The following is a 23,096-nucleotide window of genomic DNA, read 5'->3' as shown; positions in this document are numbered from 1 at the left end:
CTAGATGATGATTGTGTAATAACTATGAGACACTAGATATTTAAATATCAACAGAATAAGGACCTCATTCTTTTCAACAGACAGTAATTTTAATGCTGTCATTTGACTTCACTAAATCGGGTTATAATATACATGTATGTGGACAAAAGAACGCAGACAAATATGTCGGTTTAAAGTCATGCTCGAGTACCTTGTGTTATTCAATACGTTTTCAACGCACATTTATCCTGGTGCTAACGGCTGTGTTGAACCTAACTTAACTTACACTGAGCAACACATAATGATTTCGAAAATAGAAACATGATCTATGCACAACCTCATGACAAGGCGGGCAACCATGTTTTACAACAGCTTGAGTGTTTCTAGGAAAATATCAATACCGAGGAGCGATGTGTTTGAGGACCTTACACAGTGTTGCTCCGTTCGCTTGAATATCTACAGAGAGCTAGAAGGTTCTAGATTACCTGTAATGTTTAGGTATGCATATATAACAGTGAGCAGCCTTCTACCAATGATAGAGTCAAATGCATCAGCAATTGCCACGAAAACCTCACCTGTGTAAACTATATGTGAGAAAACAATGTCACCCAATGCTTTTTTTTTCATTTATAAATATTGTAGTATGTCAATTAAGATGTCCCTTGAATGTCTGTGTCTTAGGTTTTCTCTAAAAGTTTAAGGTTTTATACTTTGACTGAATGTATCAGGCAATTTACCAATTGACTGAGGGAATCAGGCAATTTACAAATTGACTGAAAATTTCACACATGTATTTTACACATTGACATATATACAGTGGACTCTGTATAATCCGACACTCACTGGGACCGGGAAAAATTGTCGGATTATACAGAGCGTCGGGTTATTCAATGTCTCCTTGCTTGGATACTTTTCAAACAGTACCATACATTGTAACTGTCTCATATCATGAAATTAATGCTCAATAGTTATTTTCTTGGTAAATAAAGGGAAAAAAACAATTCTGTATTTACATGTGCATGTATATCATTAGATTTATTATCTTCAGTACAATATCTTCAAGTTGAAACCACTGACTCATTGATCTCGCCAAATTAATTGATCCCTTTCACAGCCCATTCATCCCATGCTTGACAAAACATACATAGGTCCTCACATTGGCCACTCAGCTTGTAAAAACAAAGGTACGGGCGTTCTCACACTGCTAATTACCTCCCAATTAGCAAGTGCTGGGACCAAAGAGATTACCAGTAACAGGATGTTAGTTGTCAACTGGCCATTGACAGACTGATTGGCTATTTTAGTCCAATATGGGGAGAGGATGTCGGATTGTACAGATTAATAGTGTCATTGGGACCAGAAAATGGTGTCGGAATTCGGAATGTACAGATGTCGGATAATTCAATGTTTAAATGATGACAATATAGAAGAACGCTGCCGGGACCCAAAACATATGTCGGAATTCAGAGAATGTCGGATAATTCAGATATCGGATTATACAGAGTCCACTGTACATACAGTTGCGTCAATGCATATGAGTCATCACATGAAATGCTTCACAGTTTCAAATCTGCAAATGGTTCTTTGTTAAATGTTCAATACTAATGTATTGAAAGTTCCTTAATACATATTATTAGTCTGCACAGATCACACACGCATGTATTATACTTTCAGTGAAAAATATTAGTTACAAGGATTTGTGTTTTCCAGGAACGGCATGCCATATATGGGCTATATGATATGCACCAACAGGTTCGACAGGTAGTATATATGAAGTGTGAGACCCGGGCCAGACAAGGCGTTACCTGGCTCTCTGTGTACAAGCTTGGTGAGTAGGTGCTCACACCTCTCTGATTTAACTAAGATTGTTGGTATTACGTTGGCGCATATGTTTCATCTACATTAGTGCAGTAACATATTATCTGCTTGTACATAGCTTAATTAGTATTATCAGATGAACATACATGTTCATATTTTCCCTCATTACCCTTGATCAACACGTTGATAATGTGATCCGTAAACACTAGCTCAGAAAGACGGAATAATGCAATACAGTCTGTGGAGCTTTCCTATAAATTATGAAATGAGTTTTGTGACTTTTTATATTTCTTGCTTTAATTGAATAAGAAATGTAAACTGACATTATTTCTCTTCATTGTAATTAGTCTCACGGATAAATATGAACATTTTCGATTTTATTACAGCTTGATTTCTGTTGGTCGAACGGGGACGGACGTTTGGAATCTTCAGCTAAAAAGTAAGTACAACATGTATGCTGCTGTGCTTTGTTGTCATGTATTCTAGACAATGTATTGTATTTAGATAGCAACCTTTTCCCAAATAATGAGCTGACATACATACTTAGCCCATTTTATACGTCGGGGAGGTGGGGCGTTCGCTCGTCACAACAAGGCCCGGGTTCGAATCCCCATATGGGTACAATGTGTGAAGCCCATTTCTGGTGTCCGCCGCCGTGATATTGCTGGAGTATTGCTAAAAGCGGCGCAAAACAAAACTCACTCACTCACTCACTTAACACATCCATCTAAATTCACGAACGTAAGAGGCCAAGTGCCTGTCGTGCACATAAAAGTGTCACACAAAGGTAACTATTATTAATTAAGTAATAATGTCGACGAAAATAACCACGCATACTCTTCTTGCACCTGTTTTGCTCGAAAAACTACACTATTTCAGTTTGTGCAGTTTGTTGATACCAAACATTTCTACATCCACTGTTGCATGACAAGTTATGCTCAACTGTTTCATTGTTATCCCCAAAATCAATAGTCGATATTGATTTATATGGCAACATATGAGCTATTCGAGGTGCATGAATATGAAATCATTGGATACAAAATTAATCATTCCAAACGACATTGCAAGAGAAAAGTCAATCTCGCAAATCGGTAATGACAACAGCAGGTTGTGAAAAGGGTAAGCAGGTTCTGCTCTAACTATCGCAGTCATTTTTCATCAATGAAGTGAGGTGGTAAAGGAGGCGTGAAGACACTCTGTTTATGTCATATAATGGGATAGTATCTCATATAAGGTAGACAAGCGATGTGGCGTATTAAGTAAACTCCTATAAATGTCTACCAAAAGTCAGAAAACTGAATAGCATGTGTATGATCTTGTGTGAAATATTGGTACAATTAGCTGGAGCACTAACCACCTTTGTCACTTTCTGTGTATCTTTCACGTGTTTTCAACACATACACTCTTCAAAAAAACAAACGCATAAGCCATTTTTAGAAGAATTTATTGCTTTAGTTTAAGTGCAATTATTTCATGTAATTTCAATGGTAAAATGGTGAAGATTCACACGTCTATAGACAAAGAGTTCGCCCACGCAGCAGTTGCCTTTATTTCTGTTTACTTGAGTCCACAAGATGGCGTGAAAGTAATCACTTAGTGTGGCCACCATTGGCAGCAATTACTGTTCGGCACCGTCTCGGCACAGACTGGATAAGTCGACAAAGTCGCTCTTGCGGAATTCTTCCCCGCTCTTCCTGCACTGCGTTGGCCAGCTGTGGAAGTGTCTGAGGCGTGTTTTGACGTTGACGTCCACGTGGATCGAGTTGATCCCATAGTTCTATTGGGTTTAGATCTGGTGATCGGGAAGGCCATGGCAAGACATTGACGTTAGAATTGGCAAGGTAACGGACCGTGTCGCGTGATGTAATGTGAGGTAACGTTGTCATGCTGTAGCAACTTCCTCTGTAGGTCCATAACCGAAAGCATGTGACGTGCAAGGACTTCGTTGAGGTACTGATTTGCTGGCAAATTCCCATGAGCCACCACTTAATCAGATCTTTTTGTGCTTGGTATCCCATCCCACACCATGACACTAACTCCACCGAATCTGTCGACCTGTCGAATGCAATTTGGGTCATATTTCAGATGATACATAATGTCTTCCATCTTGCCGGAGAAGAAGAAATCCTGAATCAGACTCTCCTTCAGTTTGTAAGGTTCCAGTTCCGGACTCTACGACACCACCGCAAGAGATTGCGCCGATAGGTCTCAAAACGGGCGACAACTGGCCTTCTTGGTTAAATCCCCATTTCACGCAATCGACTCCTGACTATTTGGGCGGAAATTCTTCTCAAACTAAGGAAGCGTTGTGCAGCCTCGACGACTGTGGCAAGACGATGACGCACAAGCAACCCGGATGTAGCGGTCCTGGGCATGGGTGGTAACTCTTGGACGGCCGCTTCTCGAGCGATCTTGAGAGAAATTGGTCTGTAGGAAACGATCCCAAAGGCGAGATATGGTGCTCTGATGCACGTTGAAATGTCGGGCAACTGCAGACTGCGACTCCCCAGCTTCAAGGCGACCCATGGCGATGTTACAATTGGCGGTACTCAGTCGTGGCATGATGGTTTCCTCTTTTCCAAGCAAAAACGAATGACAAAATTAAACACAACGTTTGCCCTTTTTAAGTGATCGATACCGCATGTTTATCCACTTACTTGCACGTGCATTTTGCTTTGCATCTTTTCTTGGTGACGTTTTGGCGAATGACAAAATTAAACACAACGTTTGTCCTTTTTTAGTGATCGATACCGCATGGTTTTTGTCGCTTACTTGCACGTGCATTTTGCTTTGCATCTTTTCTTGATGACGTTTGGGCGAATATTTCTTCGAACGCTTCTAAAACAAGGGGAAAAGTTAAAGTTGCCCCGTTTTGGCGCTGAAGCATATATTTGTGTTGTTTTTGCCGCAGCTACATGAGTCCAATATTCTCAATTTCACCTATGCGTTTCTTTTTGAGTGTTGGTACCACTGGTTGGTGAATCGGAGGCAGCTCAATTAATTGATAAATATATATTCAATGAACTGTTTGCTGTGTGACATCATTAGCTACTGACGTCATTTACAGTAGCATCATTGCATTGTACCTATGTAATTCTGAAAAACAAATCCGTATTTAATGTTATGATCTATTATTACATGGAGATCATCTCATCACATCACGTCTGTTGCGTTTGTATAGTATGCATTTATTAACTCATCTACCTGCTCCTCCATCCATGCTGTGTGACCGCCTCCTTGATGTAGTGGTTTGAGCGTCCGCCCGGAGAGCGGAAGGTCGCAGGTTCGATCCCCGGCCGCGTCTTACCAAAAGACGTCAAAATATGGTAGTTATTGGTCCCTGCCTGGCGCTCGGCATTAATGGGTACAACAAGGAGTGGTCGGCTCAGAGTCAGTATGATGTGTCTGAGTGGGATATTCATGCTAAACTGCGGCATGGTATCTCAGAGAGCTGGCACTATAAAACCAGCTTAGGCCTGCTGTTAGTAGATATTTGTCACAGGCTGATCATACCAGAATCAGTACATGGTTGCACAGTACTATTGTATTACAAAAATATTGCTTAGGTGCCTAAGGTGTCTAGCAGATCAGTTCATTATTTTTGCAAAACATTAATTAGTGTTAAATTATTATTCTAATGTTACGAAGTGACGTCACAAAGCAATGTCATCTTCAAAACACATATGCAGCTATGATACTGGGATGCGAAAGACTTCAGTGACATGTGAAGGTCATTAATGTTATTTGTGAAAAACAAAACGTTTACTTAAGTGCTCTTCTTCTACAGAAGTATTCAGTTTCATGTAGGATGTGGTTGTATCGCCCAGATAACAATGTTACGATATAATTATTAGGGTGACCTATTTTCAGTGAATAGTGCTATATGTTTTCGCCTCGGCACAGCCTATTTAGTTTTATGCTGGAAAGCCTTTGGGAAAAGTTTTGAAGCACTTGCAATTAATAATTAAAGTTAAATATACACTCAAGATCGTTCACTCCCAAATGTATAATGTTCATTAAAACCCAAGACATGTTTGCTGCAGTTTAATGATTTAGCACATATCATACACAGAACACGTAAGTGGTAAGGGTTCAAGAAGGTAAGCGGACTCAAACGGACATTTGTAAAATTCGCTGTTTACATTACATCTGACAAAGTATGAAACTTTCTCTTTGTACTTTGTGTAACTAAAGTTATTGAAAAGACTGTCAGACGTACACAGGAATAGGTTAACCACTTAACTCCCCAGAGCTTGAAGAAAAGAGTGGAAATGTCTTACGGTCCTCATTATGTTTGTGGGAGGCACTGTGTCATAACGTGATGTCATTTTGCAGTAGTTTGGTTATGCTATCACACTGGAAATGTGTGTTACCATGTAATGATTTCTAGAAAGGGCAGTGGGTAGCTGGATCCCATTCAGCAAGTACTTAATAACAGCTCACTGGTTGTAGCTCTCAATTATATATATATACTAGGCACATAAAGAATCTGGGCATACAAAAATGTATAATCTAAATTGATCAAACCTGTGTAGACACATAAGGATTTAAACTCAGAGATTAGTGACATGTACCCAACATGCATGCACGTGCCACGTTCCGTGACGTCAGTGGGTTTGTCCTTGAGACGTGCAATACGTTGCTGCACGTGCATTCCGGGAAAGAGAAACAGAGCAAATGAATGCCACACAATACTGTCACTTTGGAAAGCTCAACCCCTGCCCTTGCGATCGTTCAAAAAATTAAACGGCTATTGAAACGCATAGCATGCCAAGGCTCACGTCTGCACAACGTCATGAGGCCATTGGGATGGTCCGTGGGGGAATGTCTGAACGACAAGTGGCTGCACATTTCCACTGCCACCGGAACACCATTTCTGCACTGGTGATACGCTACCAGAACACAAATGACGTCATCGATCGGCCTCGTTCTGGACGTCCACGTGTAACAACGCCATGACATTTTGATAAGGGTGACCCATGTTCGCCACAGATTTCAGACTGCAGTGATGACAGCCTGAACCATCCCAGGACTTCGCCGTATCCACCCCAACACAGTTCGACAACGTTTACATCATCACGGGATCAGACCACGACGTCCCGCCATATGGCCTATCCTGACAAAACGTCATCGACAAGCTCAGTAATAGATACAATAGCGGTCCGAGATCAAGTCCAACAAAAGCCTCTGTAAAGTGTTATTTCACAAATAAAGCTTTTGTCAGGCCCTTAGATCTCGCCCCCCATTGTCTACTACTTTTAAACCCCCAGTTAACTTCCCGACCCCACGTGGACAATAGTGTCGCTATGACCGCGAATTAGCACTTGACACTATGTCGTGTTGACCTCGATGAAACAGTTTAATGTGAATCGCCTATGATCTCTTTGGTGTTCGTAATAAAGGCTTGCTGGGCTTTTCGTACCCCCTGTTCTATGTACTTTTTTTTCTCGTCTTCGCTGATAGCAGACTTACGAGACTTGGACCGGATTTCTTGTTTCATCTTACGGTACTTGTCCAGGTCAGAGAGGATTGAGGAAAACTCCTCCGCCGAGATCTTACTGTCAGTAAGTGCCGTGGAAATACGCTCACTTACTGTGTTCAGCTTTGCTTCGGCTAGAACCCTGATCTCATCGTGTTTCAACGCTTTACGATGCAGTCTGCGGGATACAAACTTAAACACCAACCCTGCCACCCCTACCACCCCAGCTGTTATTTCAATGCCTAGCACTATAGGTGCGGCCACGATGGTGGCTAACAACCCAACACCTGCCGCCCCTAGTCCCATGCTGGTTGCCATAAGGGCAGTATCAGTCCCGTCCACGATATTGAAAGCTCTATGGTACTTCTTATATAGTGCTTTCCGAGTGTCACGGTCTTGTTCTAGTTGGTGTTTTACATCACATAACTGTCTCAAGCGGAACCCGTCTACGGTTTCCAGGGTCTTCGCTACTTCCTCTATGACTGGGTACAGTCCCATCCTATAATATATTATAAGAGGTACTTTTTAATTGTGTTTCCTATGGGTTTACTACCTGTTCAATATATTTGAAACTTATAAGGTTTAGCTTATCGTGCAGGGAAATAGGTGAGAGTTTAATGGGTAAATCTGTGATTACACGAGCCCCCGGGGGGGATGTGAAGGTGGATATTATACTCCCTGTCGGCCCCTCGGTATATGGTGATACGGAAACGTTCGTGAATGCCCATGGTGCCATGGTGTATTGTCACCCCAGGTAAAAGTTGCTGCCCTCTATCAAAAGGATCATTATCTCTTAGCTGGACTTCTATGATGAGTGTGGAGTCCGGTTTCACATCCAATTGGGAATCGGGCACATCAAACTTTAACCCTGCGTTAAATTTACTGGCACTATTTATCATGTTACCCATGTGATCTGGCATTAGATGATGTTCTATAGGGCCCCCTTCCGTAATGAAAGACCCGATTAAGATACCATTGTTTCTAATTTCGGTGACAGATCCATGTATACTTAAAGAGACGTAAGGTCCGGTGAGGGTCATGTTGATCAACCATTCGGGCTCTATAAGTTGTCTGCCACAGGAACCCGCACGTACACACCGTCTCTTAAGCGCAGGGCATACAAGGTGCCATCCACGCCAGGCTGATCGAATCCCTCTATGCCTCCTAGACCCCCGAGTGTGATTTTGGGTAGATGATCGGCCATTGCCACCCGCCTATACACGTTATCTTTCAAGTGTAAGACGTACGAGGTGTCTTCCTCGCCAGGCTGAACGAATCTCTCCATGTCACCTAGATCGTTAAGCATGGCGTTTGGACGATGATTGGACATTGATATATTACTTTTACGAGATAGTTTCCAATTGTTTTTCTGATAATTTCTCAGGGGTGCACTTCACCCCCATGAAGTGTATGTTGTCGGGTAGGAAGTTCTTGGCGAGTGATATCGTGTCTTCCACGGTCACGGTGACCCCCTGCAGACTGGTGTGGGAGTCGACACCCACCCGAACGTAAACAGTGCAAATGTGATACTGGTGTTGTTTCCCCCACCGGAGTTTGATCCCCTTTACGATTTCGACTTCATCCGGCGATGGTTCCCCTAGGTAGACTTTGATGACCAGCGTAGAGTTCGCCGGTAGTCTCGCCAGGATGTTGACCACGCCAGCGAATTCAGACACCAACTGCAATGCCCCGTCTTGCACTCCCGGTTTACTCTATAGCATGTGGGCTGCCATACTGGCGACTGGGCTGATGACTTCGCTACGTCTCTGAGCCAGGACGTAAGCCACTAGCAGGGTTCCGTTGTTCACGACTTTGTTTAGGTAGTTGTCTTTGTTCTCCGTGAACACGTAGGGGGAGCTGAGCCTAATATTGAGAAACCAGTCGCCTTTAGCGGGTAACAACACCCACTTGTCACCGTCGGTGAAAACGAGTGTATATGGCTTGTTTCGGGCGATGGTCGTTCTCTCAACATCTTCTATGTCGAACAGTTTGCCCCTGAACGATGGGTATACCATCCATTTATCATCACCGGTGCGGACTAGGGTGTACCGAGTGTTGACGGTCGCTCCTGAGGTATCTACTATGTCACCTAGGGTTCCACCGGAGGGGACTTCAATGCGTTTGTAAATGTATTCAGTTGCAAGGCGTACAATTTACCATCTACTCCGGGGTTGTCGAATCCGCGTGTGTCCCGAAGGTCGGAGATCCCCGTATTGATGCATTTTTTCAACCTCATTCCAGGGCCTTGTGCGCTAGTCATTTTATGTGCAGCGTTATGCTGAGGTATCCTATATTCACAGGATTATCCTTCATATCTAACACCGATATTATCAACTCAGGGATGTTGCCCCGAGTTAACCTCTTATACTGCTGCGGTGAAAACGACTCGGTTCTACCGTCGTTGTATTTCTCCGTTTTCTCCGTTGTGCTCAGCTGGCCGAGATGAATACACAGCTCTCGGTACGGTACTAGGTCGGGTAACTTCGTGCCTGTGACGGTAGTTGTTGGTTTTATCTCGGCCGGCAGCATCCCGAGTGTCCTCGCCAATGGCCGGCCGAGCCTCAAGGGGTTTATTCCGTTGTTGATTAACACCACTGTGCCGTTTGAGTCGTTTATCTTGAGTTCGGCTCCCAGAGGTTTGAAGACCTCATCACTTAGCGAGCACACGCTGTAGTAGCCGTCAGTTATCTGGTTGCGGGCGCCACTGACGAACAGCTTGTTGTTGTTGATGTTGATGTTAGTCCATCGCGGTAGGTAGGTGATATCGCAGAGTGCGACTTCGAGTTGACCCGACGTGTTATCGATCGCATGTATCAACTGAACGGACTCGCCGCTCGTTATTCCTAGAAGTGTTACGTACATGTTAGAGTATATATACTCATTATATAATACTTTAAAAATGGACAAAGGAGTGTTTTACTACCCGGGAGTGTTTTACCCTAAACTGGACATAGATTTCCCACACATGAAGATTGTGGTCGACGCTGATGGGATGTATTTCAGCGCTCAGTTTATAGATGTGTTAGACCGGTATAAGCTTTCGGTGACTAACGTCAATGCAGTCCACGCATGGTTCAACAACCCGATGCAGTTCTGGCAGAATCAACTCAACTTCGCGGTGTGGTGCGCTACAACGGGGTGTGGTGTGACATTGGCCGACACTCGGCATGGACCGCTGAGTCAGTCTGTGTTCATGTTTCACGTGTACTACCAGGTCAGGCGTATCCTCAGGACAAGGCGTGGGATGCAGTAAACAACCAGTACGATAGACGGGCCTACGAACGTATTTGCAACGAATTCGAACTAAACCCAAAGACGGATTGGCGTTTGCCGGAGCCGAACCACGGGTTGGGTATTCCATATAATGAGGGGCGACCCGTGAAAGAAGTCAGTGATGATTTACTGAAACGAGATATGCTACGCCAGGACTTTGCTTTGTCGAGTAATGAATGGCAAGATGATAGTATGAACTTTAAAGGTGGTGTTGCTTTCACCGTCCAGAAAGTGGAGCAACCAACCGCAGACGTTTGGAAAATGTTCATGCTGGACACACCGAGAGGGTTGACTCTTGCCGGTGTAATCAGATTGAACGACTCGATTCGAACGTACGTGTGGGCGCTGTTGGGTGCGCAGACGCAAACGCGTTCCAACATCCTCGGTAAGGGGACTGCTAACGACGCTCAGAAACAGTTCGTTGTTAACGTTGAGGATGCTATCAATGCTCCAGTTGATCTCCCGAGTGCCATCAAACGCTACCAAGACGTGTTGGAATACGCACGGTGGAAAGTCGACTACGTGTTCAGGTGGGACTGTACATGGCTCCGAGCGATATGCAACTGAGAGTAAAAAAAGTGGTAGGCTACAACAACGAAATAGTCATAGCCACGGCGGACCAAAAGTTGGGTCAACGTCCCCCACGTACCACCTCCCACGACCGGTCAAACGGGTATAGTTGTACCACCCCCGGAGTCCAGGGTTCAACCCACACCCCAACAGTCCCATCCCCCACACGTTCAGGCATCCAATCAGCAGCACATCGACCGTAACACAGCGGTGGTGGTTGGCGGGGTCGCAGTCGGGGGTGGGGCTTATTTGGTTAAAAATTCCTTAGCCGCTACGTACACCAGACCCGCCACGTCGATGATGGCTGCCCACAGGTTTTGGCCGAGCCACGTGGCAGTTTTAGCCAGAGCGTTCTGCAGCCAAGAGACGATGCTACCCAGGATGCCGGGTAGGGCTTCAGCGGCCTTACCAGCCATTTTAGCCAGGGCCTCCCGGAGGGATTTCAGGTGTTTTTTATCCAGTCTCTGACGCCCCCACCACTTGGTGATGTTGGTGGGGTGGGTGTGGGGGTACCCCCTGTCAATGACACCACAAGGGTTGATATGATGAAGCCCAATGCTGTCAGAATGCTGGTGATGGTGATCCCTTGCTCCCGGAACAGGATTCGGATCCTGTCAGCTAGCGTGGTGTCCTGATAGAGGACTCGATCAATGGTTTCCAGCACACGGCTGATCTGGGATTGAAGCTGGTCTCGGAAGGAGGATGCTGTTTCCAGCCGGGTCCTTCTTTCCTCTTCCAAATTACGTATTCGTTCCTCGATGGTGGTTTTCAGAGACTCGTCCTCCGTTTCACCGAGTTTGACCTTTTCACGGGCGATGTGGTCGTCTATCACGTCTAGTTTGGCCGTGTTGTCCACGAGTGACCCACGAATGGTTTGCATGGCTTTGTCCAGCCCCTGCAGTTCCCGAACGGTAAATTCGAACCCGGGTAAGGGTTTGTTATGGTAGGTGGCCAACAGCTTTGCAATGCTATTAGCCATGTCTTGATCCGATGTGGCGCCCCTGACGTCTTCCAGATCTTGAACGACCTCCCGGGGAAGGGCTTTAGGTCGTGCGCCACTGTAATCTATGAAGCCTAGTTCATCGCGGATAAAGTCACCCCCATGGCGACTGCTGAGTGTTGATAAGGCAAGCGGTTCCCTCGTGCGCTTATTCACAAGATTGATCTCCGGGTAAGCCCTCAGTCGCAGCGTGCCCTTACCTTCGATAAAAAACTTGGAATAGTCTCGTCCCCACGGCTCAAAGTAATTTTTATCACCTTTTAAACCATCGTAAAAAACATTGACGGTTTGTTTGTTGAGTTCAGCGCTCAAGGGGTTACCCCAAACCGAGGTCTCCTGCTCGTCGAACGTCTGGGCACTATCATCCCACGTATCATCCATCTGGATGTCCTCATGGCCGCCTTCAGCCATTATTTATATTAAACTTTATATTTTATCTATATAACAATGTATGGCAGGAAACTAGATCCTTTCCGGAAGATCAAGAGAGCCTCTAGGCGTCAGAGCTGTGCGTCAGTCGGTGACCATCACTAACAATCCCAGCAAGATAGACCAGAATCAAACGCTGCTGGTTAGATTCCCAAACCTGGGCGAATGACCTTATCGTATTCAGGCACGGTTCGATTGACGCTCAACCTCACGCTGACCTCCAACAACGACAAACGCGAAAGCTAGTGCGGAACATAGGTCGGGCCATCATCAAGAAAACCACCATCAAGATCAGCGTAACGAGGTGCTGAGCATCGACGACAGCCACGCGGTTTCACTGCTACGGGACCTCTGGAAAAGCGAGGGAGAACGCTGGCCAATGACGCGGTACCAAGGTATCAGCAAATCGACCCGCCGCGCTGCGGTACGGGCTTCACGGCAGACTAGCTAGACAAGATCTCGACGGTGAAAGGCCATCGCCTGCCGCATCGGGAACAGGTTCTGCGTGCGCGCCGACTTCGAGTTGCTCATGGGACACACACCGTTTTACCAGGCCGCTCTGGGTGATAGGCTTGAATACGAGCTCACGTTTAACGACTACAGCAAAGTCGTGCGTACGCCAAACGTTGATGCGGCCAGTTACACCATCGACAACATCTCTCTGGAGTTCGACATGGTCACTAGCCCGGAGCTGGCAAAGCAGGTTTGAAACCAGTACTCGTTGAAGGTGGCCATCCTGTACGACAGCATACTGAGGCATAGATCGGTCGTGCGGGATAAGAGCGACACTGTGTGGAACATCAACCTGAACGTGCCGGCGCGATCGATGAAAGGTATCCTGGTCGTCCCCGTGGAGGATTATGAGCTGTTCCGAAGGGACAGCGAGAAGTTTTTCAACCCCGAGATTGAAAATGTGGAAGTGACCATCGAGGGTGTGCCCAACCAGCTGTTCAGTCATGGTATGAGGGCATACCAGCAGTGGGATGAGATAAAAAAGCTACCAGCTATCAAACAACACCCACACATAACCAAAGACTTGGACCTATCCTCCGTGCAGATCGGTGAATACCTGACCACAAAGTACGCGCTATGGTTGGACATGCGATCCACGGATGATGATAAATTGCACGGCAGCGGTCGCCGCATCGACAATGGCAGCGAGGGAATAACCATCGAGATTACCAAGAAGGCTCAACCCCCGGGCAAGTTGAAATTATATCTGTACGTGATTATGGACGCGCAACTTAATATAGACAATGGGAGATTCGTGCAAGCCATCTACTGATTTGCCTGGCGGCAAGCCATCTATTGATCTACCCCGCGACCCGCAATGCACCATAGTGTGCGGGCAGACTGGTTGTGGGAAGACCGTTTTCCTGCTGGATATGTTGGAGGGATACTACCGGGATGTGTTCGATAACATCGTTATCATGTGCCCTACTGAATAGAACGTACACGGAAAGACCTTGGGTGATGACGGACCCGGACGTACACAGAGTCGACCCGGGGACACGTCTGCAGGACTGGTTGAAAGCTTATCACAACAAATTCAAGGGGGAGTCGACACTGTTTATCCTGGACGACTGCAGCTCTAATCGTGAGATAACAAAAAAGAGAGACATGCTATCGTACCTGGCCTTCTCCGGCCGGCAGGCAAAGCACAGCGTCTGGGTGCTAACGCAGAATTTCAACTCGGTGTTGAAAGACCTCAGGGAGCAGACGCGATGGGTGGCCTTATTCCACTGCAAGGACAGGGATTCGTTCGAGGAGTGTTTGAGAGAGAACGATGTGATGAGAAAACATGATAGGGAACGTGTGAAGAAACAGCTCGCTGAAACTAAGCATGCTAAGCTCGTGCTCAAGACCGACCAACCCGTGGCCTATAGGGTGTTTTAGCTTAGCAATGCTTAGCAAAGCTTAGCAAATGCTTAGCAAAGCTAAGCAAAGCTTAGCTCTTAGCAATTAATTGTTACGATGGTTGTTTTTGAAGTTCTCATCGAGTGCAACTTAACCTTTATCTCGTTATGTTTCGCCTGCATCGGGTATTATATTATTAAAACTAAAACTTACCTATTACATTATAAGATGGAGTGTGATGAATTGCTAGAACAACTGTTGGAGGGGGATAAGCGAGGGGACGATGATAAGCAAGGGGACGATGATAAGCGAGAGAGACTGGTCGCGCTGCCTGTTGGTGGTAAAGCCAAACATTACTTTGGGGACTACACTCCCGATAAAATTCACAAAATGTCAGCCGAAGAAATCGATAAGCTGTACGCTAGATACGAGGCTAGACTCGGGGCTGAGATGACAAAGACTATAGGATCGGCTATGACCCAGATATACACTGGTATTGCGTCGTACTTCCTTCCCATTCCCCAGGAACGCCAACTTTACCTGTGGGAGGACCTCGAGAAAGACCCTTTTATTGAACACGCCTTGAGCTCTATCAGCTGCGTGCTGTACCACAAATACGGTATGTTTTTAGCCCTGGTGACGGCGGCGATTATCACAGCAAAGCATTGCCAATTTAAGGAGGGGAAAAATAATAATAATAGTATACAAGATGGATGCTGCACAGGAGAACCCTCCAGAGGAAACCCCAACTGGGGGAAACCCCCTGGGAGGTGACCCCTACAGTCACCAGGCAGAAGAACCCTAAGAGAGTCGCTGCCGGTAGAAAAAGGTGGTCTAACCAACATAAGAGTAACACGTGCAGCCGGCGCAACTGCTGCCGTGGGTATCTCATGGTTATATAAACAACAACCACTCAAGGAGGGAAACCCTCCCCGGGAGCACCCACAATTAGAGGTCAGCCCACATATCATGTTATAAATATATATTTTTATATCATATACATAATGTCTGAGGGGAAAACGTTCGTCAACGACGCATACCACGCCACTGTGGTCGCTAGTCTAGCCGTAGGGTACGCTCGGTTGACCAAAATGGTGCTTAAACAACCAACTATCAAGCTAGATTTCAACCTGCAGGATATGGGTATGCTCATAATGAACCTGGGTATGGCGATGGCCACCAAGGACATCCTAGTAAAACAAGGGATCCTACCGGAAAATATTTTGAAGTAAATGTAACTATATATAGGATGGCTACGATCGCCATGATGGTCGGCGGGGAGGGGTTAGTAAACGCCCTGTCATTTTCCGATAGTAATTGACTCTTCTCATAACTACGGGAGTCACAAGCGGCTGAGATACAAGCTGAGCGTAAGCACCACGACCTGGCTGTTGAACGATTACAAACAGCGCAAGCTGAGTACGCGAAGAAACGTGTACAGAGGATCGATTACATTAACGAACTCAGGCGTGAGAACCATGCCGTTAAAACATTCCATGATGTCGACGACGCAGCAAGAGAATACTACCTACTAGCCGGTAAACAGCTAGAACCACTCCTTCCTAAGCCCACACTCGCTCAGTACTACACACCATCCCCGGGGCAAATGGACCGGGAATTGATCTTTATCGCGCGCTGGGTCTAGCAGTGACTGCGTTGGTTGCAAAACAATTAGACTAAGTACTCATATAAGTTTACCAAAGATGAGACCCGCCCCGTACCAATATCAGTGCATACTTATGGGGAAGACCGAGGCCTGTGGTAGGAGATGCAGGACTGAGAGGTACTGTTGTTTTCATATAAAGAGTATCAACTACACGTGTTCTGTGTGTGGTGTCGGGGTGAAAGGTCACTACTGCCTATGCAAAGCTCACGGAGCAAACGTAGTCAGACATCATCTTATCTACGAGAAGAAAAAAGACTACAGAAAAGAACGTAGGTGCCTCCTCAGGTTAGCAGTGTAGTGGCCCAATTAGAGACTGTGCACACCTAGTCTGCTGACGTGGCCCACAGAGCTGCAAGTTGACCCCGGCCGGGAGTTCATGGGTGCCGTGTCACAACTGCTAGACAAACACGATACCAAGGTCAGGCGTGGCACGGCCGGAACCCATCGCAGCCAAGCCATAGTTGAGAGATTCAATAGGACTTTGGCCGATCGTTTATTCGGGCATCAGAATGCGAGAGAGATGACCAACCCGGGGAAACGATCGACTGAATGGGTAGCGCGGTTACCCCAGGTGGTGTCGGCCATCAACCACGAAATCACCCGTCTCACCGGCAAGAAACCAGCCGACGCTATCAAACTAAAATCAATAGTGGCAGAGTCGGCTGCACCATTGCGTGGGAAGGAGAAACAGATACCCGATAGGGCCCCCGTGAGGTACCTCTACAAGCCGGGGGAACACGAAGGGGATAGTCGTAAGCGAGCCACCGATCCGATATGGTCAGTCAAAACTTACAATATAGATAAAGTGGACATCAAAGCCGACGAGCCGAACTTGTAGTACTTGAGAGATGTGCCAGGGAGAGGGTTCGTTAGAGAGGAATTATTGATCATACCGTACGGTCCAATGTTACCTCCTGTCAACACGTCATAGCGGCACAGTAGTGCCACTTTGGGTCGGGAAGTTAACTGGGGTTTCAAAAGTAGTGGATATACTGGGGCGAGATCTAAGGGCCTGACAAAACCTTTATTTGTGAAATAAAGCTTTGCAGAGGCTTTTGTTGGACTTGGTCTCGGACTATCATTATATCTACTACTAGCTCGCCGAATGTGGTGCCGAAATCATGTCCGCAGACCCTTGTTTTGGTGGAGAAATGTTGTTTTTACAGATGAGTCCAGGTTTAACATTTCCCATAGTGATGGACGTCAACGTGCCTATAAACGCGTGGGAGAACGTTATGCACAGGCCTGTGTCTTGGAGAGGAATCGCTTTGGTGGTGGTTCCGTGATGATTTGGGGTGGAATAACAGCACGCCAAAGAACACCCCCTTGGTGATTGTTCAGGGCAACTTAACTGTTGTGGGCTACAGGGATCAGATTCTTCGACCTGTGGCAATTCCTTTTCTGCAACGTCATGGCCCTGGGTTAACATTCCAACAGGACAATGCCCGCCCTCATACGGCAAGGGTTTCTATGGATTTCTTGCAACACCACAACATTGACTTACTGCCTTGGCCTGCAAATTCACCGGATCTCTCCCCGATAGAGCATGTTTGGGACGAGATGGATCGACGTCTGCGCCGTCTTCCTCATCCGCCAGATAACGTCCTTGACCTTGCAACAGAACTTGAGAGAATCTGGCTTGACATCCCACAAGCCTTCCTTGCACGTTTGATTGGTCTCTATGCGTCGTCGATGCACTGCTGTTCTCTATGCTGATGGTGGACATACCCGTTATTGAGCTTGTGACATGGTCGTTTTACCCCTGTCCCGCTTGTGGACTCGTGACGTCATTGTGATTGACTTTTCAATTGAAATTCTCCCGACTTGTTATGGTCTCATGATCCCTCCATTAAAGTTTATATGTACCTTTGACATTGTTATCGTACTTATCAACTGGGATAATATTTTGACAATGCACAGTTTCTTTATGTGCCTAGTATACATACAGTGGACTAGCAAATCTGAAGATTGTATAGCACATGTACCTGTACCTTCCTTTATGCCGTGCTTCTGTGCGTCAATGAGATCTGACACACTGACGTTGGGACATCATGATTTTATGTGATAAGTTGGCCTGGACTCGTTGCTCTTTATTACAATTTCAATAATATGATCACTCAATATATATTCGGTAACAATGACACAATTGGCGAAATCAACATTAAGCAAGAAATACCTCGAGCCTCACATATCAAGCATAAAATAAAACCGACGTTATTATTACATTTTTTGCAGGACGATGAGCAACCAAATGAAAGTGGTTCTCCTTGGTCGTAATGGCAGTGGCAAAACTGCCGTGATAGAATCACTTCTTGGAGCATCCATTACACATGGAACATCATCGTTAGGGTGGAATAGTATCCATACAGTGACAAAGCAGAACCCTCACTTAACCATTATTGAAACACCTGGGCTATTTGCAGAAGAACAGGATATTTACGCAAATAAAATGAGACTTGCAGAATCGGTGTACACCTTCACACCAGGCCCTGATGCCTTTGGACTTGTAATTCGAATAGGTCGATTTACACCAGAGGAGAAGACAATGATAGATATTCTTAGAGAAATGTTTGGAGAAGAAGTGTTTCAATTTACTGTTCTTATCTTTACGAGATTGGATGATCTAAAGTATGATGGCGTTACCCTGGAGGAATACGTACAAGAGAGTACACCGGAGTTGAAGAGAATCCTTAATGCATGTGGAGGAAGATACATTGGTTTTGACAACACAGGAACGTGGGAATCCAGATCAGAGTGTGGACATAAGCTGCTATCAATGTTACAAGATCTCCGGACGGGGAACGGCACCATGGTTTATACTGTGGCCATGCTTGAGGACGCCACTAGGCGCCAACAGAAGAAAGAAGAAGAGGCTCGCAATGAACTAGAACAGAGCTACAAGGAAATGAAAGAAGAGTTGAAAAGTACCATGAGACAGGAAATGGAGGATGAGATAAGAAGACAGAGGCGGGCTGAACAAAGCATCACTGCCCCTATTTTAGCGTTAAACACTCAACGGAGAGATATTACAACAGGATGTGGTATGTACACTTTTGTACAATATACTGCTTGGATTCTCACTTTTGTGTTTTATGTTATAAGTATGACTATTTTCATAAAGACATTGTGTAACTATTTAAATGGTAAGAGTAATTACGAGGATATGTATAAACAGCATATTTCAGTTTCTGTGATCAATATTTTTATGCATATGATTGAATCAGCCTATTTTTGTGTCATCACAGGGCCAAGCAAACCCCAAAGTAAAATATACACAAGACAGAAGGATGTATCGGGGGACACAGTCTGCAAAACAAATTCAAGAGAAGGTAAAATATTTTTGAATATTTCTTTTTTTATCACCCCTGACTCAGTCAATGTTTAAGAGTTCTTCATTCCTCTCTGTGTGATACATTCTTAACTCTCAAGCACTCAGTAACATGCACCCTATTTTCAGGAGCTGCTTCTCTCAAACATGAAAGAGGACCCAAGCCAAAGTTAAAACCAAAGCCTACATCTCCAAAAGTACAACAACACCTCTCTACAGATACGCTCGTCCAAGATGGTGGTATGTGTTAAATGCAATCTTACAATTATAATATGTTCTGTGTGATCCTTGATTCTCTAATTCAGTTGTAACAGTAGAATCATTTTTCTGTGGTTGTAAAATACATGTGCGTCTGTGTTTGTGTCTTTCTATGAATAATAGATTACAAAGTACACTTTGCTGTTTAGTAGGCATTAAAACATGCTTTCTTTCTTTACTTATAGCTCAAAACGAAGGACATGCTACCAGAGTGAAACCAAAACGAAGGGGAGTGATTGGAAGATTGATTCGCTTTTGGGAGTCGTTTCACCCAAAATAAGACAGTGGTACCTTTTGTCACAACATTAAGAAACATGTAACATATTCTTTTAACTTACTCTGCTTTACAACAAATGCATTTTCCTTCTAGTTCACTAGAAGCCTACTTTACTAAATAAACGTGCTTTCACTATAGCAGTATCTGTCATTTGTGTGCACTGTGCAGTCCTTCTTCAAAAAAAATTGCTGAGATGTTGTGTTCACGATTTTTCTTTGATATTTTTTCAATGATGACTCTTTCATCAGGCCTGTCTTGTGTTGCATTGAGGTTGTGTTTCAATTTTGATTGTTACACAACTGTATTTTGGTGTTAGATTCGTATTTTCTGTCACGCTGCGTGTTTGATCAGTTTGTTTACATGTTGATTAGTCGCAGATGGCGGACCTGTTGCTGGAGCCTTCACAGTCGGAGACACTGTCGGTGTTTACCACCATGTGTGACAGCTGTCATCTCCCCAAGAGTGGAAGGATCCACTTAGTTGGTGTTCTGACTGCTTAGACGGGATGTGCACCCAAGAAGGATAAGTGCCCAGAGTTTGCAGCTTACCTCAGAGTGGTCGAGTAGCGCCAGCAACAGCAGTCTAGACGCATGCCTTGTGATCAATGCTAAGCTTCGGAGACAAGCGACAGCATTCAGATCAGCGTCAGGCGCCATCAAAGCGCCATTCGTCAGACCAGCACCAGTCTTCTGATGGGCGCCAGTCTACTGATCAGCGCCAGGTAGCTGAGCAGCGCTGTCGTTCAGAATCACCTTTTGTGGGGAGCAGGTCGCCCACGCTCGGTCAAGGAGTCGCGGTCGTTCTCCTTACAGATCAGACGGGGGGCGCAGGTTTGGTGCCAGACATTGTAGCACCACTCGCCATCGTCCAGTTCTAGACACTACCATTCAAGGTTGTCACCTGTCACCTGTCGCCACTTCCCATGTCGGCAGTCACTGTCTTCCAGACTTTGAGAGAGGCTTTGCAGGTTTTCAGAAGCAGCTGGACACCACAGCGCAGGTGTTTTCCTCAGCGCCATCTAAATCTTGTCTTCAGTCTTCAACTGCTGGTTCTTTTTCGAATCCCATCATCCCATGGAGCCCTTTTGAGGATGAGGATGAGTGTATGCCTCTTCCCGTTGGTTGTCTTGGCATGGCTTGGCGCCTCTCCAGATCGTGCTTCTGGTGATGAGGATCTGGTTTCTCCTCCCTCCTCCCTCCCATGTTCAGAGGATATCCAGGTCATTGATATTTTCTCCAAGTGGAGCCAGTCACACTTAGAACCTCGGAGGAGACCTTGCGGAGAGCCCATAATGCCAACCCCCAGATTGGGGAATCTTGTGTTACCCACTCATAGTTCAATGGATTTTGCGTTGACTGTGGAAAAGAAGGTTGTGGCTGCGACTTTTCCTCATTCTGGCTTGGCTCCTTCAATGACAGCTCGGGTCAGGAGGAGAATTCCCATTGCCCACCCTCACTTACTTACTGCAAAGCTTAATGATCATCTGAAGACAGAACTTCACTGTGCGTCCCCTGCTTCAGATCAACTTTTTGCCAGGTCAATATAGCAGACGTCAAGTAAGAACAGGTGCAGCGGGTCGACCTCACGACCAAGAGAGTTGAGAATTTTTCTCAGAAGATCGTACTGTCAGCGACTCCTAAGAAGCCTACATTTCGCTCCTCCAGAATTACATTTGCCAAGCCAAAGAGGAAGGAGTCTCCTCAGAGGTTTGTCAACTTGTACAAGTGGGCATCACTCGATCTCAGTCACTCGTTTTCATTGGTGGTCACTTCCGGAAGGACATTGGTCGTCTGGTAGTTCCCCAAGAGAGGCTTCGCGCCTACCAACCCCTGATCCCCTCAGGTTGAGACAGTGGCAACGCCTATTAGGCCTTCTCACCTCCGCTCAGGATCTGACGGCCTGATGACGCCTGATGCTTGGACTTCTTCAGAGAATTCTGACTCTGTGGGTCGGTTGTAAGAACCTTTTCATGCGGATCCCTTGTCCCCCCAGTTTCTACCAATACCAAGAATGGTGGCTCAGACTATCGAATGTTCAAAGCAGATTCTTCCTGCTGCTATTTGAGGCTACTCACCAACTTTTTCCAATGGTGGGGCGCTCATTTGGACGCGGCGACATCAGCCGGGTTGTGGTCGGAAGAACAACAACGTCTTCACATCAACAACCTGGACTTTCTGGCAGTGATCCCAGCCTTAGATCGCTGGAAACTTCAGCTGGCAGACAAGCAACTGACAAAGCAAAGTTTGCGGCATTCATCAACAAACAAGGCTCAACGAGACAGCGTCTTTACTGACCCTGACCGTCTGTCTATTCGCTATGAGGACAAGTTCAGAATTCAACTGAAAGCGCGTCACATTCCAGGTGTAACCAACGTTCTGGCAGACGCCCTGACTCGTCCAGATCTCCATCCACACATATAGTGGATGCTGCATCAAACCGTCGTTTGACAGATAGCAGATCTCTGGGGTCAACCCATCTGGTCAAGCAGCTGGAGATGTTCATCCCTCCAGTACTGGAACCTCACGCATGGGATCTGGACGCTCTTGTAGTCAGCTGGGATGGGTTGGCTGTGTACGCCTTTCCTCCCCCATGCCTCGTGCTCAAGTAGTGGAAAAGATCCAGTCCATCAATCTCCTTTGGTCGTGCCCACACAAGAGAAGACTTCACCCGGAGCCAGAATGGTTTGTGCTGCACATATTAACGGCGGTTTAGTGAAGAGAGGATTCTCTCAAGGTAGGGCTTCATCTATTTCCATGGACCTCCACTGAGATGCTCTGTGACAAGCAGTGGGGTTCATTTTGACTAACTGTAAGTCTTGGCAGATCGTAGCCTCTTCGGCTTTGGTTGCTCAGGTTGCAGACTTCCTCCTTTTCCTCCAGAACAAACGAAACTTCAAAGCCACCATGATCACAACTGGTGTGGGTTCTATGCTGTCTAAAGCTGGCCCCTCTCTGACGAGTGCCCCTGAGCTTAAAGCTATCCTCAACAAGACCAGGTGAACACGTTTCGGACTCAGTTATCAGTGGTTCTCACCTATTTGGCAGGTGAACCACTTGAAGACGCTCTTCTTCTTTATCTTACAATGGAGACGGTGTTCCTGGTGGCCTTAGCAGCGGCAGCTCGATCATCTGAGATTTACGCCATTAATGCCACACAGGTCAT

General features: G+C 45.9%; 1 protein-coding gene across 1 annotated transcript; it reads left to right on the top strand.

Annotated features, from left to right (window-relative positions):
• The first annotated feature begins 1,651 nt into the window (after nucleotides 1-1,651).
• Nucleotides 1,652-22,933, top strand: LOC124274538. Its single transcript, XM_046709904.1, has 7 exons — nucleotides 1,652-1,811; nucleotides 2,184-2,236; nucleotides 18,307-19,112; nucleotides 19,317-19,400; nucleotides 19,529-19,639; nucleotides 21,927-22,297; nucleotides 22,814-22,933. The coding sequence occupies exons 3-7, from the start codon at nucleotides 18,311-18,313 to the stop codon at nucleotides 22,931-22,933; spliced, it is 1,488 nt and encodes a 495-aa protein (XP_046565860.1). The 5' UTR covers nucleotides 1,652-1,811; nucleotides 2,184-2,236; nucleotides 18,307-18,310.
• Nucleotides 22,934-23,096: the final 163 nt, after the last annotated feature.

This window comes from Haliotis rubra, unplaced genomic scaffold, assembly GCF_003918875.1.
Source record: "Haliotis rubra isolate DU_JTF1 unplaced genomic scaffold, ASM391887v1 Scf1913, whole genome shotgun sequence".
Taxonomy (NCBI): domain Eukaryota; kingdom Metazoa; phylum Mollusca; class Gastropoda; order Lepetellida; family Haliotidae; genus Haliotis; species Haliotis rubra.
This window is presented reverse-complemented; position numbering and strand designations above follow the sequence as displayed.